Below are 21,672 nucleotides of genomic sequence, written 5' to 3'. Positions count from 1 at the left end.
ACAGCCACTTTTACAAAGAGATGCATTCCATACTTGGAGGCTTTGGCTACACTGGCAATTCACAGCGCTGCACTTGCTGCGCTCAGGGGTGTGAAAAAACACAAGCCCCCCCCCCCCCCCCCCCGAGCGCAGCGAGTGCAGCGCTGTAAAGCGCCAGTGTAATCAGCGCCTGCAGCGCTGCACGCTCGCTCGCAGCGCTGCAAGCTATTCCCCTCGGAGAGGTGGAGTACTTGCAGCGCTGCGAGAGAGCTCTCGCAGCGCTGGTGGCGCGACTACACTCGCTGTGAATCCGCGAGTGTAGCCAAGGCCTTGGAGAAGAGCCCACCACCACAGCACACACCACAGTCAATACCTCTGGGGAGCCCAGGTTACAGGCCCCTGCTGTAAACAGTGAGAACGAGGGGGTGGATGAGGAAGAGGAATATGGGGGACAGGCGACCGGAGCCAGGCTGTAAGCCAGGACATATTTTTTGACTCCACCACAGCCTGTCCCTGCAGTCAAGCACGGGTGAGCACCAATGCAGGGGGAAGGAATCTTGAATAAGTGTGGAACTAAATTTCCCATTACACTGATGGCACCCTCAACTTAGCAGGACTCAGCCGTTGACTTTTCATTAATTTATTTGTACTAAAAGAGGTAGTGATATAACACAGAGGTTGAGTTGCTAGAGGCTTTTCATTGCCCTCTGAGTTAGGCGGGCAGAGGGGAATGCGGAGTAGTTTGTTTATGTAAATAGGGATGTCCCTTGAAGCCTTCTGAGAGATCTTGATGAAAGGTACTCTGCAATCCTCTCCAAACAGTTTCTAGGGATTGCAGCCTTATGTCTTCCTTTGCAATAGGACACTTTCCCACACCAGTCATTGATAACTTCAACAGACACCACTGCTGTAAACTAGCTAACAGCACAAGGGAAAAAGCAACTTTGGGAACCCAGCAGCTGATACAGAAAGAGCACAGCTGCTAACACCACCATCACATGTAGAAAATGGTGCCAGTATTCAGGGCCAGTGCCCTATACTCACTTTCATCCAAGCAAGCAATTCCCTCATCGTTTCCCTCACCCCTGGCAGGTCATACTCATCCTGGCTTGAGCTGAGAGGGGCATCAGACACAAGCACTCCAAAGCAGAAGTGTCAATAAGGATGTCTTGTTTAACATTTTAGGGGAGCAAGGAAAGGGGGAAGTGCTGAATCTCAAGTTTTGCTTTCTGTTCCTACTATATTAAGAATGGTACTGGTATGTTTTATCTGTTGCTGCAGCCATTGCACCCTTAAGGGGTACCCCCTCCACTGCAGCGGAACAACTGACCCAAATAAGGAAGAGGAAAAAAAAAGAGATTATGTAGGAGGACATCTTCTGCAAGATCCTGAAAGCCAGTGCTCCATCAGACCTTGAACAGCGGGCCTGGAGGGTGAATATGGCAGACTGCATGGAGAAGGAAAGAACAGACAGGAGAAAGGGGCAGGAAAGGGGAAGGGAGATGCACCAGGACAGAATGAGCTTCTCCATCAGCAAGCTCAGATGCTGCAGACTCTTGTGGACTTCCAGGTTCAACAATCCTGAGCTTGACTCCCATTGCAGTCTGTGGAAAACTGCAGCACAGCACCTCCCTACACCTCGCTCAGCATTCCACATGGCTCAGGGTCTGCACACCTACCCCACCACTCCACACTGGGTAAAAGCATGGATAACCACAACTTCACATACATGACCTGTGAGAGCCACAATTGATATATGTGTAGCTACAATGGACATCAAAGTTCATTCCTATTTGTTTATTGAGGTTCCCCCAAAAAATTAAGATAAAATGTGTTTAAACTTCTTCAGATTTTTTTAGCTGTTTTTGTAAATGAATAAAATTTGAAAGTTATTCATCTTTATTGGTTTAAAACACATGGTGCATAATGCCTGCTGGCTGTGAGTAGTGGTCTTGTACACTCACAACCAGTCCTAAACAGCGCAATCATCAAATGTACAGCAAGCACCCCTACAGTAATGGGTGCACAATCAGTTATATATGCACAGCTGTGCAGCAGCACCACACAATTTCTAATAGGTGCCTGAACTACAACCTAGGTTGAGCAAAGTACACCACAGCACATTAACAGCAAGTCACAGTAAAGTGCTCTTTCAAAGCCTCTCTAAGCCGTATAGCTCCTCATTGAGTTTGTCTGATAGCTCTTGCGTCTGGCTGTTCAAACTCAGACGACAGCCGTTCCTCCTCTGCCCTGACCACAACTTTTCTCCCTTTGCTTCACAAATATTATGTAGGACACAACAGGCAGCTATACCCAGTCGGATATTTTTCACACTGAGATCCAATCTGGTGAGTAAACAACGCTAGAAAACTTTCAAAAGCATGTTCAACTATCATTTTACTCCTGGGGGAAGTCTGCACCACTGAGCACACGCAGAGAGGCACTGCAGTTACACCTTTCACCCACCAGGGGCTGTGGTGCCAGAAATGAGGACGGCCAGCTCACCGGCTTAGCAGTCAGCAGCTGATAGGGAGGAGGAGAGGCTGCGTTCCTCAGAGCCCTGCCCCTGGGGCCAGGGGAGAAGGCATGGGATGAGGCGGGGGACAGACTGGGGCAGGGGCTGAATGGGAATGGGGGGAACAAGGACATATGGGGTGGGGGTGCCAGGGCACATGGGGACAGAGGCAGATGTGCCTGACTGAATGGAAGAGGCTAGGGTCAGCCAGAGTCTGCATAGAAGGGGAGGCTCTCCAACAATCCCTCCCCCCCCCCCCCAAAAACAACAACAACCACCCTGTCCCATACTTGTCCCACCCACATTCAATAACCCTTCAGGTTCACTCACAGCTCTTTCCCAGCAATTATTTTCCTCTCCCTCAACTCCTACATTACCCCAGACTCCCCCAAGCCTTTGCATTGCTTCTGAGGGGTGCGGGAAATACATTTCTGTGTTGTAGTTTAAATAAATTATTACTCAAAGTTCTGTATTAATATGCATAGTAAAGAATCTATTTGTTGAAAAATATTTCCTGAATCTTTTTTGTTGTCTGTATTGTTACAGGTATATTTGCTGATTGGTATTTTGAAATAAATTACCAAAATAATTGAACCTGGTATGATTATATTGTTATTTTGACAAAATATGCTGAATTTTAAAATACTGTGCACAGAAGTTTTAATTTTTTGGTGCAGAACTCCCCAGGAGTACGTTCTGCACCTGCTGAGCAGGTAGTTGAATGTTTCCTTGCTGCTGTCGAGGTGGCCAATGTACAGCTTCATGAGCAAGTGGAGTAAGTGGTAGGTTGGATCCCACAGGATCACTACTGGCATTTCAACAATGCCAATAGTAATGTGCTGGTCAGGAAAGAAGATCCCTGCTTGTAGCTTTCTGAACTGTCCTGTGTTCTCAAAGATGTGAGCATCATCCACCTTTCCCTGATGAGCCAACATTGATGTCAGTGAAGCATCCCCAGTGAGCCACCAGAAAAAGAGACAGTTACCTTTTTCTATAACTGGTGTTCTTCAAGATGTGTTGCTCATGTCCATTAACTTTGGCGTATGTGTGCTCGCCAGATGCACCAGTGCTGGAAGTTTTTCCCTTAGCAGTAACTGTAGGGGACCGAAGAATGCATCCGAAGAAGTGGGCTGTAGCCCACTAAAGCTTATGCTCTAATAAATTTGTTAGTCTCTAAGGTGCCACAAGTACTCCTGTTCTTTTTGCAGATACAGACTAACACGGCTGCTACTCTGAAACCTGTAGGGGACCAGTTCTGGCACCCCCAGGAATGGTGCGCGTATACCACGGCATATAGGGTGCAGACAGCCCCCTCCATCTTCAGTTCCTTCTTGCCAGAAACTCCGACAGTGGGGAAGGGGGGCGGGTTGTGGAATGGACACAAGCAACACATCTCGAAGAACACCAGTTACGGAAAAAGGTAACTGTCTTTTCTTTTTCGAGTGATTGCTCATGTCCATTCAGCTTAGGGGACTCCCAGCAGTACCCTGGAGATGGGTAGGAGTTCACGGACATGTAGATTGTGATACAGCTCTGCCGAACCCTGCATTGTCCCTGGCCTGCTGCGTGATGCCATAGTGGGCTGTGAACGTGTGTACCGACGACCACGTCGCAGCTTTACAGATGTCCTGGATCGGAACGTGTGCCAGGAATGCCACCGAAGATGCCTGTGCTCTTGTCGAGTGGGCTCTGACAATTGGCAGCCGAGGGACTCCCACTAACTCGTAGCAGGTCTGAATGCAAGAGATGATCCAGTTAGAAATCCTTTGTGTGGACACTGGGAGGCCCTTTATCCTGTCAGCTGTAGAGATGAAAAGCTGAGTTGACTTACAGAAAGTTTTTGTCCGATCTAGGGTAGAAAGCCAGAGCCCTTCTTATGTTCAAAGCATGAAGGCGCCTCTCTTCACTAGTCTCATGGGGCTTAGGGCAGAAAACTGGAAGAAAGATGTCCTGGCTCATGTGGAAAGCAGACACCACCTTGGGAAGGAAGGCCGGGTGGTGCCAGAGCTGGACCTTGTCCTTATAGAAGACCATGTATGTCGGTTCTGAAGTCAGGGCTTGCAGCTCGGAGACTCGACTCGCCAACCTCACCGCCACCAGGAAAGCTACCTTCCATGGTAAGTGAAAGGGAGCACGAGGCCAAAGGTTCAAAGGGCAAACCCATGAGCCTGGACAGAACCAAGTTGAGATCCCACTGAGGAGCCGGGGACCAGACTTGAGGAAAAAGCCTCTCGAGGCCCCTAAGGAACCTGACAGTCATGTCATGGGAGAACACTGTCTGCCCCTGGATTGGCGGATGAAAGGCTGAAATGGCTGCCAGGTGCACCCTGATAGAGGAGTGTGCCAGGCCCTGGTTCCTTAAATGAAGCAGGTAGTCCAAGATCGACTGCACCGAAGAATGCAAAGGGGAGATGCCCCGTTTGGCCACCCAGCGGGAGAACCTCGTCCACTTTGCCAGACAGGCTGCCTAGTTGAGGGCTTTCTAGTCGTGAGGAGGACCTTCTGGACCCAGTCTGAACAGGCCCGTTTATCCGGGTTCAGCCACGCAACATCCACGCTGTGAAGTGGAGGGACGCGAGGTTGCAGTGCAAGAGTCGGCCGTGATCCTGCGACAGCACGTCCGGTCAGTTCGGCAGTGGCCAGGGAGGGATCGCTGACAAGCTTGATAGCATCCCAAACCAGTGCTGGCGAGGCCACGCCAGGGCAATCGTGATAACCTGCGCCTTGTCCCTCTTGATTTTCACTAGGACCTTGCTGATGAGTGGAAGTGGAGGGAACACATACATCAGGCTTCCTGTCCACGGCAGGAGGAAGGCATCGGAGAGGGAACCCTTGCCCAGACCCCATCTGGAGCAAAACCTGTGGTACCTCCTGTTCTGCCTGGAGGCAAACTAATCCACTTGGGGAGTTCCCCACCTCTGGAAGACCATGTCAGATACCTCTGGGTGGAGCACCCACTCATGGTGAGAGGAGAAGTCTGCTAGCGTGTTCCTGGCCTCCAGAAGGTGACACGCTTCTAGATGGATTCCGTGGTCGATGCTGAAGTCCCAGAGACTGAGTGCCTCTTGGCAAAGGGCAGAGGATCGCACTCCACCTTGCCTGTTGATGTAGAACATTGAGGCTGTATTGTCTGTGAGGACTCTGATCACTCTGCCCCAGAGATGAGGTAGGATGACTGTGCATGCTCTGCGCACCACCCTGAGCTCTGACGTTTATGTGTAGCATTGACTCCTCTGGGGACCACATACCTTGGGTCTGGAGGATGCCGAGGTGCGCCCCCCCATCCGAGGCATCCAAAACCAACTCAACTGAATGAGGAGTGCTGACGAAGGGAAATCCTTCCAGGATTTTCCCAGGTTTGGTCCACCATCACAGCGAGGTAAGTACTGTCATGGGGATGGTGACGACCGTCTCCAGATGGTCCTTGGACTAAGAGTAGACCGTCGCTAGCCATTGTTGCAGGGGTCACATCCAGAGTCTGGCATGGCACACCACATATATACAGGTTTCAGGGTAGCATTCGAAGAAGTGGGTTGTAGCCCACGAAAGCTTATGCTCTAATAAATTTGTTAGTCTCTAAGGTGCCACGAGTATTCACATATATACATGCTACCAGGTGAACTAGTATGTGTAGGCAAACCCTGCCCATGGTCAGGGGAAAGGCAGAGACTTCCACAATGAGATCCGTCAGTATCCTGAATCTCTCAAGCTGCAGGAACACCCAGCTGCAGGTTGAGTTGAGCACCGCTCCGATGAACTCTATCCTCTGTACTGGAACTAACGTGGATTTTTTGTCATTCACCAACAGGCCGAGGCGACTGCACGCGGCTAGCAGCACCACAACATCCCCTTGGACCTGGAGTTGCCCTTGACAAGCCAGTCATTGAAGTACAGGTAGAACTGGATACCCCAACATCTGAGATAAACCACCACCACCACCACCACGCACTTGGTAAATACCCATGGTGCTGTCGCTAGGCCAAATGGGAGGACCACAAACTGATAATGGTAGGGACCTACCATGAACCGCAGGAATCGTCTGTGTCCCTTGAAGATGGTGATGTGGAAGTACACATCTTTCAGATCGAGGGCACCGTACCAGTCTCCCGGATCCAGGGAGGGTATGATGGAAGCCAGGGAGTCCATACGGAACTTCAGTTTCGCTAAGTAGCAGTTCAAGTCCTGCAGATCTAGTATGGGCTGCAGACCGCCCTTGGCTTTGGGGATTCAAAAAGTATCGGGAATAGGACCCCTTGTTCCTGTATTCCACAGGAACTACCTCCACCACACCCAGCTGTAGTAGACCCTCTACCTCCTGTACAAGAAGATTCTCATGAGAGGAGTCCCTGAAGAGGGATGGGGAGGAGGGGTGGGAAGGGAGGGTAGAAAGTAACTGAAGGGTGTAACCTTGCACCACCATATTGAGGACCCATTGGTCCGATGTTATAGATGCCCACGCGGGGGGAAGGAAGAAAGGCAGTTGGCAAACAGAGGGGAGAAAGGATCCAGGGAACAGTCCAGTAGGTTGCCCTCAGGCGTACCCTCAAAATCGGAGCTTACCCGTCTGCTTATTGCAGGTTGAGCCCGCCTGGGATGTAGATGGGGTTTGGTGTCCAGGGCGCTTCCGGGAGCCCCTGGATCTTTTGTGGGGAGGCTCCTGTCGAGGGTGGCTCCCCTGGCTCTGAGGCTGCTGCGGCTTAAACTACTTGCGGGCAGGGCCAGGAACATACAGGCCCAGTGTTTTTAGGATTGTATGGGAATCTTTCAGGCCATGGAACTTAATGTCTGTCTGTTCTGCGAACAGGGCGTGCCCATCGAAAGGGAGGTCTTGCATTGACTGCTGAGCCTCTGAGGAAAGACCTGAGAGGAGCAGCCACGAAGTCCTGAGCAACAAGATTGCCGATGCCAGGGTACTGGCGGCGGTGTCCACTCCGTCCGATGCCACCTGGAGGGCTGCTCAGGCTGCAGTCGAGCTCTCATCCAGGATAGCCCGGAACTCCTTCCTAGAAGCCTCAGGAAGAGCATTCTCAAACTTGGTCATGGCCTGCCACATATTAAAATCATAGCGGCCTAGTAAGGCCTGATGGTTGGCCACCTGCAACTGTAGACTGGAGGATGAATAAACTTTACACTCAAACAAGTCCAGTCTCCTTGAGTCTTTATTCTTAGGGGTAGCCCCCACTTGAACTTGTTTCTCCCTGTGGTTGACCACCTCTACCACTAGGTAATTGGGAATAGGGTGGGTATAAAGGTACTCGTGGCCCTTATATGACACAAAGTACTTGCGTCTTGGAGATCGGAGGCAAGGAAGAGGGGGTTTGCCAGAGGACATTTGTAATTTTAGCGACCCGTCATGTAGGGGCAAAGCTACGCTGGCTGGGGCCATGGGGCAGAGAACATTCAAGAGAGAGTGTGCAGGTTCCTCTAACTCCTCCATCTGCAGACCCAGGTTGGCAGCAAGCCTCTTCAACAGCTCCTGATACATCTTAGCATCATCCTGGGGCACTGGCAGAGGGGGCCCTATTATGGCCTTGTCTGGCGATGATGATGAAGAAGCTGGTACCCAGGGGTCCTCTGCAACCATAGGTGGTCTGGTGGCATTCTCGCCCACTTCCTCCTGTGCCTGCAAGGTGCCTGCAGCTGAGGCCTCTTGGGCTGGAGTGGGGCGGGAGAGGGTGGTAGTCAGTCTCTCTGAAGCTCCGGATACCGAGCGGACAGCCTGAGAGGGCTGAGTGAAACCCTATGGGTACCACTGTGCCGGCCACGGAGTCGGAGACCACGGAGTCTGGCTGCAGTGCCACTGACGTAGTCCGCACCATAGGTCCCGGAACCTGTCCTGCCGCTAGGGAACCTTGCTCAGAACCTGAGCAGTCGTTCTCCCATGAGCAAGACAGGGCTGATTGGTGGCTCTGTCCCAATCAGTACTGGTCATCCCTCCCAGAGTTGGATCTGGCTGACTTCAGTGAGTGTCTGGATTGGGGCCTCGGCAACCAGCAGCGCTCAGCGGATCCGCAACAGTCCCGGGCTGGCAATCTACGCCTCACACTTAATGAGCAGTACCAGGATGTGGAGTGGGAATGGCTACTACAGTAGGCTTGGCGTTGTGACGATGTAGCCGGATACAGGGACGCCGCCCTAGGGGATCGGCAACAGTCCGGGGTATCGTCGGTCCCTCGATCTGTCCCTGGAGAGGTACCGGTGCCGTGGAGATTCTGGGTGCCAACTCTGAAACTCCTGCCAGGGGGCGCATGCCTCCAGAGGTCTGCACCCGGTTATGGGCGAGCCGCACCTCGAGCCTCTCTGCCCTTCTCCTGGGTCCAGAGACCGAATGGGGCCATGAAGCTTCTGCCTATCATGGTCAGAAGCGTGTCAGCGTTGAGAGGGCGACCGTTGGTGGATGTCCCCCATGAGGGGGGAGCGCTGCCGGGAAGGTGGAAACTGTGGTGGTCCCAACACAGGTTTACCCTGGGCCTGGGACCCTGCAGGGACCGGAGAGGGCAGCACCGGGAAGGACAATGTCTTGCACTGCTTGGAGGGCCTCCAGCATGGACACCTGGAGCTGACGAGGACCTCTGCCGCTATCTGGGGTAGCCGGCAGGGAGTGGGCTGGGCTACACCGCTCAACCTGAGCTGGGGCCTGGGATCCCGAAGGGGGTGAAGAGGTGCCCGAGACAGAGGCTTGGTCCACCCCAGACTTGTCCTTTCCCTTGCGGGAAGCTGGAGACCTTCCTCACCCAGTCTTCCTGGGCTACTTGACTGGAGCCATGGAAGGAGACCAGTGCCAGCTCATAGACGGTACTGGCGGGGCACTGTGCACCGAGATCATGGTGCTCAGCACCGGATTGGAGCGCTGCTCTGGCACTGGGGTAAGGGCAGACTCCATCAGTAGCACCTTCAAGCAAATGTCACTTTTCTTCGTCCTGGACTTGAAGGACTTGCAGATTTTGCACTTATCACTAATGTGACCTTCACCCAAACACTGCAAACCACTACAATGTAGATAGCTAATGGGCATGGGCCTTTTGCAGCGATTGCAGGGTTTAAAGCCTGGGGTCCGGGATATGCCCCATCCTGAGGCGAAGTCCATTAGGGACCTACTACATCTCCAACTTAACAAATAGGTTGAACTAAACTAGAGGGACACTATATACAGTGATATTTGCAAGAGGCAAAAGAGTTCGAACGAATGAAAAGCAACAGCTCTAGCTGAAGCAGCACCAGTTTCATGCACCGTCACTGGTAGCAAGAAGGAACTGAAGGTGGATGGAGCCGGCGCTGCCCTATATGCCGCAGCATACGAGTGCCACTGCAGGGGGCGCCAGAACCGGTCCCCTATGGATACTGCTGAGGGAAAAACTTGCGGCACCAGTGCATGTGGCGAGCACACACACCTAAGCTGAATGGACATGTGCAATCACTCCAAGAAGAACTTGCATAACCATAGAAAAGTAGCCACTTCTGTTGAAGTACTCTGTGGCAAGGTGCTCAGGGGCCAAAATAGCAATGTGCATGCCATCTATTCCTCCACCACAGTTCGGGAACCCCATTGAGCCCCACACTACAAGAAGGATGTGGAAAAATTAGAAAGAGTCCAGCAGAGGGCAACAAAAATGATTAGGGGGCTGGAACACATGATTTATGAGGAGAGGCTGAGGGAACTGGGATTGTTTAGTCTGCAGAAGAGAAGAATGAGGGGGGATTTGATAGCTGCTTTCAACTACCTGAAAGGGGGTTCCAAAGAGGATGTATCTAGACTGTTCTCAGTGGCACCAGACGACAGAACAAGGACCAATGGTCTCAAGTTGCAGTGGAGGGAGGTTTAGGTTGGATATTAGGAAAAACTTTTTCACTAGGAGGGTGGTGAAGCACTGGAATGGGTTACCTAGGGAGGTGGTGGAATCTTCTTCCTTAAAGGTTTTTAAGGTCAGGCTTGACAAAGCCCTGGCTGGGATGATTTAGTTGGGGGTGGTCCTGCTTTGAGCAGGGGGTTGGACTAGATGACCTCCCGAGGTCCCTTCCAACCCTGATATTCTATGATTGCTGCAAAGCCATCCACTATGTTCTGCACATTACCAAGAGTCACAGTCCTGAATAGCAGGAGACTATTAATAATCCTGCACATCTGTATAACATAGGCCACCACACTGGATTTTCCCACTCCAAAATGACTTCGCACTGCAATCCAACATTGCTAGTTTCCATAATGTGATCGCCACTAGCTTCTCCACTGTCAGTGTAGCTTAATGTGGTGTCCCTGCATTGGAGGGCTTGGGCGAGCTTGGCACACAGATCCAGGAATGTGGTCTTGCACATCTGAAAGTTCTGCAGCCATTTCTTGTCCTCTCAAGCTTGCATTACAAAGTGATTCCAACAGTCAGTGCTCATTTCTTGAGCCCAGACACAATGCTCCATCTGCAGCTCCTTAATGAACACACCAACAGCCACCTCAAATTGTTTCTCACTATGTTCCGCAGCAAACTGACCACCAGGAAATCATCATGTTCCTCGCAGTTCTTCTGGCTTTGCAAATACTCTAGAGGACAGTGCATCCTGTGCTTGCAATGCTCATGACAGTGCTGCAGAGCTATGCAGGCTTCATGCTTCTGTCAGAAATGGCAGGCAGCGACATGCACAGGTTCGTGGGAAATTGAAAACAGGGATGAAAACTATGGGATAGATATAGTATTATGGGATGAAGAACACTTCATTATGGGAGGTTGACCCTTGCTCCTAGTCTCCGCTATATGACTCATTTTTGCCCCACTATGAGTTGCCAAAACTACCTATAAGACAGTGTGCTGAATGGTGACGGGTTGCACACTGGGATACCTACCCATGGTGAACCACACTGTACATCAATAGGCACTCCTGGTGAGTATGTGCAAGGAACCAAGCATGCACACAGGCAAGTGATACACTTACCACAGCAACTGTATGCTGACATCTTGCATTGGCAAAATTTGTTGGGTACGACTTTCCTACTTGACCTATGAAAACCTCTCAAAGAGCCACCAACACCAGCCCTTCTCACACAACTTCCAGTCCAACATCTTCATGTCCACAAGTTACCAGCTCCTTTGCAACTTCTCCAATCTGTATGGCCAAGGATGGCATGCTGAGGATTAGGAGAAAAAGCCTAAACTGCCAGTTTGCCTTTGAGCCACCTCACACTAGCACATGATTATCACAGCTTGTTCACTGGATAAGTTGGAAGCTGTGTCCTTTCTAAGTATAATCAGTCATTCTGTCAGCAATATTCTTCAGAAGTGTTTACTAATATTGTAGTTACACAGATTCCAGCTGCCTACATTGGATGTGCATTCTGATCTGCCACAAGAGGCTCCAGCCTATCTGCTCCTGATATAACAGATACTCTACACAGCAGCCACTTCAAGATTGAATCACTGATCCCAATAAGAAGAACAGGAGGACTTGTGGCACCTTAGAGACTAACAAATTTATTAGAGCATAAGCTTTCGTGGACTACAGCCCATATGCATATGCATCCGAAGAAGTGGGCTGTAGTCCACGAAAGCTTATGCTCTAATAAATTTGTTAGTCTCTAAGGTGCCACAAGTCCTCCTGTTCTTCTTTTTGCGGATACAGACTAACACGGCTGCTACTCTGATCCCAATAAGCAGTTCATTCAGTATAGTTGTGAGTATATTTCAGACACATACCTGTTACATCTTGTAAACCCAAGACAATAATACTGCCTAATTTCTCATATCTATCCATGCATTTATATCACGCATCATAGTGATATCCTTCACAGCCCCTTCAGGTCCATTTGTAGTCCATCTGAACTAGATGACACATACAATAGTTACAGAAAACATTCAACTCCAAGGCTGTGCTGTCAGACAAATCAAGGAACAAATATCCAGGAACAAACCCCTTGTTAGAAATCTGTACATTTTGCTTAGACCTTCCAATATTGTTAACATACCATATTTGTGTTGTATGTGCTCTTCTGCTCTCTACTGGATCTTTAAAATGTTAAGACCACCAGTTTGTAATACGTTTGCCCTCTGGTGGCTGGAAGTGTTATGACAACAAATGGAGACTTTCTTTACCTCATGAGTTGACCTGTGCATTAATAAACACACGCTTACGGATTTTTACCTCAAATCACTGTACAGATTAACAACTGTTAATCCCCCTACCTCTGAGAGGTTCTTCCTATTTTTATAGATAGGGAAAGAGGTTAAATTATTTGGGCAAGGTCACAGAATGGGTCATTGACAGAGTCTGTAAAAAAGGTCAAGAGTTCTTATTTACAGTCCCATGGTTAATCCCCTACACAATGTTAGCCCTCTCAATTATGGAAAGACTGTCTGCATAATAAAGGTTGTAACAAGGTTTCTATGATAAGGCACATTTTCACAAGCACCAACACTCCGCAATAAAAAGTCCCAGACAATCACCTTTTCATATGTGGTTTGTGACCAGGGAATCTATGGCAAAAACGGAGGTGAACTGTACAAGCAGTTTGAGATACAGGTCTTAGAAAAAAATTGATATAATTCACTATTGGAAAAGACTAAACCATTTTTGGCAAGTCATTTCTCAAAAATGAGTCCAAACAAAGTTTGTTTCATTCAAGAGCTCTTGGTGAGAGCTGTTGCACAGTCCTGGAGAAGTTGAGAAGTTTATTTTTGGAGCTATTCCCCTCAGAAATAGGATCTCATGAATATTATCAGCCGTTGACTGACTTTATGAAGTTTGTCAAAGCTAGTAATGTTCTCCTCCCACACTCTGTAAGGGCTTGGCACGCTTTGCAGTGTTCAAAGATCCAGGAGAACTTCTGTAGATGTTATGAGATGAACAGACATTCCTATAATACTCTGAAGCCCCACTCATTCCCAAGGAATCTTGAATGGAAAACATTGCTTGTAGACTTTCGAAATTTGCAACGCTTTCAGCCCCAACACCCACAGCTTTTACAAAATATGTATATGCCATCACCTTTCACCGGGTTTATAAGCAGGGCTGCCTCAAGTAGGTCTGGGACACCTTAGCTGCCAAGTCTGAAGTTCACTGTGGGACCTCCTCCACCATACCTCTCCCAAACTCTTATCTCCTCCCATATGACAGCAGAGATTCAGACCTACAGAGTCAGGAAGAGGGAATGTGTCCAGAACAGTGTTCTTGTGGAGAATGTGAGTGACAGTAAAGGGGGATATGTAAAATACTGAAATTTATTACTGACATGGAGTATATCATTGGTCCAGCAGAATTTTGAAAGTTAATGGAAAAGGTCCTAATGCAAGGACTGAGTATCAGGAGTCAGATGCCAGTGAAAATAAACTTTCAAGCACTGCTAAACTTCGCTGATTTTGTTTCTCCTCCTCCCCCACTTACTTTATCTTTATGTCACTGTTTTCACCTGTCCCTCTCTTAAAAACACCTACTTGTCCCTGCTTTACTTCCCTGCCTCAAACCCACTGATCTATAACACAAAAGTTTATTGGTTCACACACTGCCTTCACATCAACTTAAGAAATGAACTGACAGAAGTTCCAGCTCTCATACTACCAGTGGTTCAGGGGAAGGGAATGAGGTCTACTCCAGAGGCAGCTGCTTCTGAGTGGGGGTGGGGTGGGGGGGTTGCAAAGAAGGATGGCATGAATATCTACTAGATATGAACACTTCTTATTTTCAGGAATTTGCATTCACAGATTTCAATACAACCTAGCTTAGTGTGGGGGGAGACACTGACACCAACTCTCCAGTACAGATGCAGTGGAAGCGAGGAACAGAAATACCATAGTTTCCTGCTCTTTGTGGTAGCAGAATTCTGTAGATCACATTCCAGCAGGAGCTAGTACAATGTAGTCCATGTGGTATTGCAACTACATTCTACATCCCTGAGCTCCAGAACTTCCATTACACTTGAAATGCTGCAGCTGTGCCACTCTAACATTTCAGCGTAAGAGACAACCTATGCCAACGAGAGGGGTTCACCCTTGGTGTAGGTAATCTCCCTCCCCCTCAAGAGGCGATGGCTGTGTCAACAGAAAAATTCTTCCATCAATCTAGCACTGTTTACACTGCGGGTTAGGTCAATTTAACTACACTGCTTAGGGATGTGGATTTTTCACACCCCTGAGCAACATAGCTGGGTAAACCTAATTTTTTAGTGTAGACCAGGCTTAAACTTTATTGCCTAGAGTGCAGTGTGCCTCCCCAGAACTCATGACAGTTGGCTCCGCAATTACAGAAATACAGTGCATGCTGGGGCATAAATACAGCTGGCATCCTGAGAATGCAGGAGAATGAATGGAGTGGCACTTAGGTTACTAGGTCATACCCCCCTTTTGCTATGGTAACAGCTATTTCTTTCCTTTCCTTTGACAGGAAGAAAGGAGTAAGCAGCATCCATTTCTCCTTCTTCCTGCCCCTACTAAAGGGTAGTTAGTGAAAACAGCCTCTTCCCATTGCATATGGTATTTGTATTCAATATTTACTGATTACTGAGAAGTGGTCAGCTAAACTACTGCTATCATCCTATACCTACACAATCTTTATATACAGTCTGCAATGCAATTTAAAGGATTAGAATTGCCCAGGAATTCAGCATTCTTAATTCATTCCACTAAAGATACATCTCTCAGTTGGGACAGTACCAGACTAAGGAAGAGATTACAGAATTCCACCTTCGCTCCATCTGAGCACTGATCACCAAGAGATCTATAACAGGACAGAATACACAACTGTTGTCTAGCTGTCTCCTAACAGAAATTCAAGACGTTCACCCAAGCCTCTCAGATTCCCTGAGGAATCCCCTCATGGAAACTAATGCCTTGGGAACAAAGGGAAAACTACAAGTCTTTTTGCAGATTAAACACCTTTTGTTAACTGGAAATGGGCGAAGAGGAAAGGGAATTAGTCACAGATTAGTTGAAATTAAAATCTCTGATCAGTGATTGAAACTAGAGGAGTGGCACAGTTATCTCCTCTGCCTCAGAGAGTGCCCAACACACCTGCATTGCAGAAAAGTTTTAAGTTTGCTTTTTAATACTTAATATAGGGGTTTGGGTAGGGGCTTTATTCACTTTGTGCTGGCAGCCTCTGCAGTCCTGGAGCGGGGGAGGAGGTGGAAGGGTGCAGGGAATCTAAATCCAGCTGCTAAAATCCTTTTCTATTCACTGGCCATCTCTCTCTCCTTAATTTCTGTAACCTTCTCCCATCTGGCTCCTTGCCTCTCAACTCTTCCTCACCCCGTCTGTCCAAAATGTCACTGCTAAACTCATCCTCCTCTCCTCTCACTCAGATCGTATCACTCCCCTCTTTGAACCCATCCACTGGCTTCCCTCTCAGCATGTGGATTAAAGATCCTGGTCTTCATCTACAAGGCTCTATTATAATCTTGCTCCTACCTAACTGTTCCCACTACTCATTCTGATCAATGTAACACTCTTATTTTCTTCATCCCATGTCCCAACTTTTGTTTGTTGCCTTCTATCATACTGCGTACTATGCCTGGAAAATTCTTCTTGCCCTCATCCATCAATCATCATCTTCCCACGCCTTCAAACCCACACCTTCAAGCAATCCCCCCAGCACCACTGCTCTTCATCCATAGTCTCCCTGCATACTTTTCCTCTCCTGAATCTTGTCCTGTGCTTTGTGTTTAGGTTGTAAGCTCTTTGGGATAGAGAATATGGCTCATCTGTTTGTTAAAAGTATCAAGTACATTTATAGCACAATAAAAATGTTTAAAATAAAATTGTAGTAGATATTCACGGAAAAGCTCCGTCTCAGACCTCCTTCAAACGTTCTTACCTTGTGCCTAAACCATTTCCTCTGAAAGACAGGGGGTCTCCCCTACTCCCCAAAATGTGCCACACCCTCCCACTCCAAGGCCAAGGGGCTTCCATGAAATCCAAGCCTTTACATTTCTCACTAAAAAGTCCCATCTCCTGATTACAAGAGCCCTCCATGCACATACAGTAATGAATTAGAACCTTAAAAGAAGACTGAAGCCATCCCCAGCAACTAAACGCTGGTGAAACACTCTATACTAGGGGTTCTCAACTGGGGGTCGTGACCACTCAGGGGGTCGTGAGATTATTACACGGGGAGTCGCGAGCGGTCAGTCTCCACCCCCAAACCCTGCTTCGGCTCCAGCATTTATAATAGTGTTAAATGTAAAGTGTTTTTAATTTATAAGGGGGGGGAGTGTCACACTCAGAGGCTTGCTGTGTGAAAGGGGTCACCAATACAAAAGTCTGAGAACCACTGCGCTATACATTGTACTAATACAGCTCTGTAAGCATGGCTATGGGTCTTCTGGGGTGGCAGAGCACAGGAGCCATCAGGAAACACCTGAGTCCGGATGACTGTCGAGAAATGTGAAGAGAAGACCAGAGAGATTCAATATACAAACAGAAAAGGCAAACAGGGCAGAGACCGCTAACCTTCCCGCAAGCTGTGGTATGAATCCTGACAAGTGTTTAAACAGCTCTTCCCCTGCTTCGACACAGTCTCTGCGAGTGGCACAATCCCAACATAGGCAGGCTGGAGAGTTTTGGCTTTATCCAACATGCTGGAGGACGTCCCAGGATCAGAAGGCAGATGCAGTAACAAAGAAGATGTCCTTTAGGCCAGAGGAAGGGCTGTTTAATCCTCAGAGAAGGCCCCAGTCACAATCTGTCAATGCACTGAGAAGGCTGCTTAATGATAGACTCCGAGGCTGAGCTTGCACAGGGACAGCTAGACAATGGAGGCAGTGACAAATCCTGATTAGAATCAACAAGTCCCGGCAAAAAAAAAAAAAAATTTCCTTCCTGTCAGCACCAGGCTCGGACATAGAAACCTCCCTGCTTCAACAGGCAGAGTGTGCACGCAGGGGGATGGATCTCAATTTGCAGTCTGCATAACAGAGGGGTGGGCTTCTTCGTGAAACCACTTGCAGTGACAGCCAACCTCATTCACCCAAAATAGTACACAGTTGGTTTCTCTACTCAGACCCCTAACACTTGCCAGACAAGCAACATCACGTGACCTTGTCCCATTCCTCTCCTCTCCCTTCTCTCTCCCCTCCCCCACCACCCCCACTATAAGCACAAAACTAGGAGACAAGGCTCTGGGAAAGGATCCTCTATTTAGGCCCAGAAAACGTGAATTCAGACAGTGAGAGTGCAGGCTTCCAAACACACACTGCCCCCATTAATATACCTGCACCCTGACCTGGAAGAACCACCTCTTAGCAGATGGTGATTGGCAGAGTTCAGTCTATGGCTCCTCTACTGGGAGTGAAAGAGAGGCTTGGAATTAGTGCCAATTTGGTGGTGGGGTTTGTAATGTGGACATTTGTAACACAAATCATCAAATGGCTGTCTGATGGTTAATGACCTTTGGTCACTACATACCAGTGCATGACGAACTGGCAACATGCAGAGGAAGACCCTGGATGGCTCAGGTGACTGGGATATGCAATGCCCACCCTCAATGTTTTTTACCATTGGCAGAGAATGCCTGTCAAGACAGATGGGACTGCGCGTGGGGAAGGCAAAGACACACCAACTACAAGGATATTCCAATATCTTTCCAAACAGAAATATGTCACTAGTAATAGCTGTTATCCTAAAGGGCTGAGGTACTGTATTGACAGCCATATAGGTGCTGCAAAAGGGTGAATAACCACTTCTAATCACCTGAAGGCTAATTAAATGCAAGGCTGGAACAGTTCAGTCTAAGCTTTCCATCTCCCAAAATCAAAACAAGAATTTCTCACCTCCAGGTAGTCTGGGGGTCATCCTATCACTGTGCTGAGCAAATGGAGTAAAAACCACAAGGAAAAAATCCATGTAATATTAAAACTAAATTCACTTAACAGCATGAGAAACACTAAAGAAAAAAAAATTAAGGTATGCCTGCATTAATGACCAAGGAACTTGATTTTTTTTTTTAAATTGGTCACAATTCTCACTGATCTCAGCTTGACTTTCAGACACATTCAAGCAAATGATGCTCTATGCTGGCAGAAATAGTTTTGCACAAAAGCAGAATCACAACTAAATCGACAGGAAGAATGGAAGATTTTCTTACTGATTTGGATTAGGTCATTGCATCTGCTACCATTAGATTGTTGTGTAATTTAAATTAGGCTGCTGCAATTGTATCTTCCTACCCGTGCTGTGGGGCTCATGCAATTCAAGAAGGTAACAAAAATTAGTACAGTGCATGTGATATCATTTATTTTTAAGCCTAATTTTAATTACTATAAGTCAGTTTCTTCCTATGCATTTCTAATGTATCCATATGCATGATGTCTAGACAGGTAGATCATAAAGGTCATGAACTGGAAGGTAAAAAAATAGTAAAACACAAAAACAAAGATATAGAAAAAAAAGCTCAAACTCTACATCTACCTCCATCCCTAAAAAAAATTCTGCACTTCTAATTTAGACAAAATAGGTCCTCATTTAACTCTTCATTAATTGGAGAGCTTTATGATGCCACATGAGGGTATAACCTTAGTTGCAGCTCTCCCCATTCCAAAACTCACTTTTGGGGAGCAAAGTAGTTGGACTGGGGTGGAGAGAGAGGATTGAAGCTCAGATTATGGCCCCATGCAACTTGAAATGAATAGAGCCCTGCAACTCTGCGGATATCCACAGATCATTTTTGCGAATTGCAGATCAGATGCGGATACAAATTTTGTATCTGTGCAGGGCTCTAAAAATGAAGGCCTGGTATTTCTGACTGAAAAAAAAACCCCAGGAAAAAATAAAAGTTGAACTCAGTCAAATATGAAAGAAACAATAAAAAGGAAATAAAAAAACCTTAATTCTGCTCCACAGTGACACAATAAGGAAAACACAAAGTATCTCTAAAAGGCAGTATGTGTTAATCATAATTGTATTGTTATTTCATAGTGTCACAATAGAACAAAGTTAAGATTTTTTGGGTGCCTTAGAGTGAATTTCTTACGTTAATGTGTTTGGATTTCCTTTAAGTTAAAGTCTGAATTTCCTGTGTTTATAATTTTTTTTGGGGGGGGGGGGAAGGAGGGGAAAATAATTACAAGATCCCTATAATGGTTTTTATCCTCAATTACTCATGCATGCTCTCAGCCTTAACTCCATCTTAACGGCGTTTGTGTCCAGAAATAATCGAGTTGTTCCATGCAGACAGGTTCCTGCACCTACAGAATCCCACATAAGTCAACAAGGCTCCACAAAGGCACAACGTAACAGGACCGCTTACAGGATCAGAGCCAGTTTCTCCCTTGATAAGAAGATGCCTATCAGCATCAGACGAGGAGGAGGAGCAAAACTTTCCTTTTAGTTTGTTTTTTAAAAAGAAAAACTTCAGCTTAGACTATTCAGCATTCTCTGTTGGAAACTGGAGATTTAAAAATTAGTTATTTTGAGTTCTTAACATAGTCTGCAAAAGGTATGCAGAGTGTCATAGCTAAATACAAGATGGAACAGACTATTATTCATAAGGCCTACTCTACACTACAGAGTTTGGTTGATCTAAGTCGCCTTGTATCAACCTAGCTGTGCAAATGTCTACAGTTAAATTTGTCTCCCACTAATGTAAGCACCGCATTACAGTAACACCACCTCCCCAAGTGGCACTGAGCCATGGTCAATGTACTGAGGCTGATGCAGCACAAGTGTAGACGTTCTGCTACTTACGTTGATCCTAGCAGTTCTCCAGCAGCTGTCCCAAAATGCCCAACTCCGATAGCTCTGGTCACAATTGTGACCTCCACTGCCCAGGGGTCATGGAGGCCAGAAGGCCCGCACCCCCTTTAGAGCCCCGCAGATTTTTGAAATGCCTTCTCCTGATTATCCAGCTTGGCGAGCACACCTAGCAGCTCTCCATTGTTGTGTGCAACTGCCCAGCTGACTATGCTGTCTGCAAGCTCCAGCTTGTAAGAGACAGGAGATACTGGATCTCCAGGGCCTGTGGGGAGAAGAGGCTGTGTAAGCACAGCTACAGACCAGCCATAGAAATGAGGACATCTACAAGAAGATTGCAGGGGGGTGCAAGAGAAGGGGTAGAACATGAACTAGCAGCAGTGCTGCATGCAAGCCAAGGAACTGTGGCAGGAATATCAGAAAACCTGGGAGGCCAACAGTTCATCTGGTGCTGAGCTGCAGACCGGGCACTTCTACCAACAGCTGCATGCGATACTTCGTGGAGACCCCCACCACCACCCATCACACCATTTATACCTCTGAGGAGCCTGAGTCACAGGACCCTGCTGTGAACGGCGAGGATGAGGAGGTGGTGGAGGAGTGGGGATATGTAACTTGTTGGTCCAGCTATGCCACAAGCCAAGACCTGTTTGAGACTTCACTTCAGTCCAGTCAGTCCCAGCAGTCGAACAGCAGGGGAAGAATCTTCAAGTAAGTGTGTAAATTTATTTTCTATTACAGTGATGACACCCCTGACTTCGCAGGACACAGCTATCAACTTTACATACATTTATTTGTACTAGAAGAGGTAACGTTTCAACTAAGAGGTAATGTTATTGGCTTTTCATTCTCCAGTAGACAGGTGAGCGGGGAACGCAGGGGCCATGCAGAGCAGTTTATGCACACAGGGATGCCCCTTGAATCCACCTGAGAGATCTCGATGAAATTTTCATGGAGGCACTCTGCAATCCTCTCCCCTAAGTCTCTAGGGATGGCAGCCTTATTTCTTCCTCCATGGTAGGATATTTTCTCAGGCCAGTCAGTGATAATTTCAGCAGGCACCACTGCAGTACCCAGGCTAGCAGCATAAGGGTCCAGGAGGCTTCGGGACGCCTACAACAGCAGGGCTCTCTCTGTTTTTGTTACCCTCAGGCATGAGATATCAACCACAACCACCTGTGGAAATGGTGTCAGTATTCAGTGTCAATGCCCTATACTCAGTTTTATGCAATTCAGAATTCCCTCCTCATTTTCCTCACCCCTGACAGGCCATACTCACCATGGCTGGTGTTGTGAGTGGCACCATGCACAAGCACTCAGAAGCAGAACAATAATAAGCATGTCTTCTTTAAAACATCAGGGGAGTGAGGAAAGGGTGTTCTGAATCTTAAACTTTTGCTTTCCATTGTGACTATATTGACTATGAAACCTGTGTGTGTTATCTGCAGCTGCTGTGGTTGCTGCCTTGAGGGGTTCCCCCTTCACACCCAAGCCAGATGAGGAGGAGAAAGGAGAGGA

At 47.7% G+C, this 21,672-nt stretch overlaps 1 protein-coding gene across 9 annotated transcripts in view; it reads right to left on the bottom strand.

The window, feature by feature from the left end:
• The window catches only part of MRTFA (myocardin related transcription factor A), a 171,569-nt gene that overhangs the window by 81,718 nt on the left and 68,179 nt on the right, over window positions 1-21,672 (bottom strand). Inside the window, exon 1 of one of the 9 annotated variants that reach the window (XM_065563339.1) lies at window positions 16,918-17,415. The exons of 7 other annotated variants lie outside the window; for them this stretch is intronic. In XM_065563339.1, the coding sequence (XP_065419411.1) occupies window positions 16,918-17,044 (127 nt within the window). In that variant the 5' untranslated portion in view covers window positions 17,045-17,415. Of the gene's footprint in view, window positions 1-16,917; window positions 17,416-21,672 lie in introns of those variants that run through there. One more of the 9 variants, XM_005302556.5, reaches the window with a different exon arrangement.

This window comes from Chrysemys picta, chromosome 1, assembly GCF_011386835.1.
Source record: "Chrysemys picta bellii isolate R12L10 chromosome 1, ASM1138683v2, whole genome shotgun sequence".
Taxonomy (NCBI): domain Eukaryota; kingdom Metazoa; phylum Chordata; order Testudines; family Emydidae; genus Chrysemys; species Chrysemys picta.
Note: the sequence above shows the minus strand (reverse complement) of the source record. Positions and strands in the feature narration are given on the sequence as shown.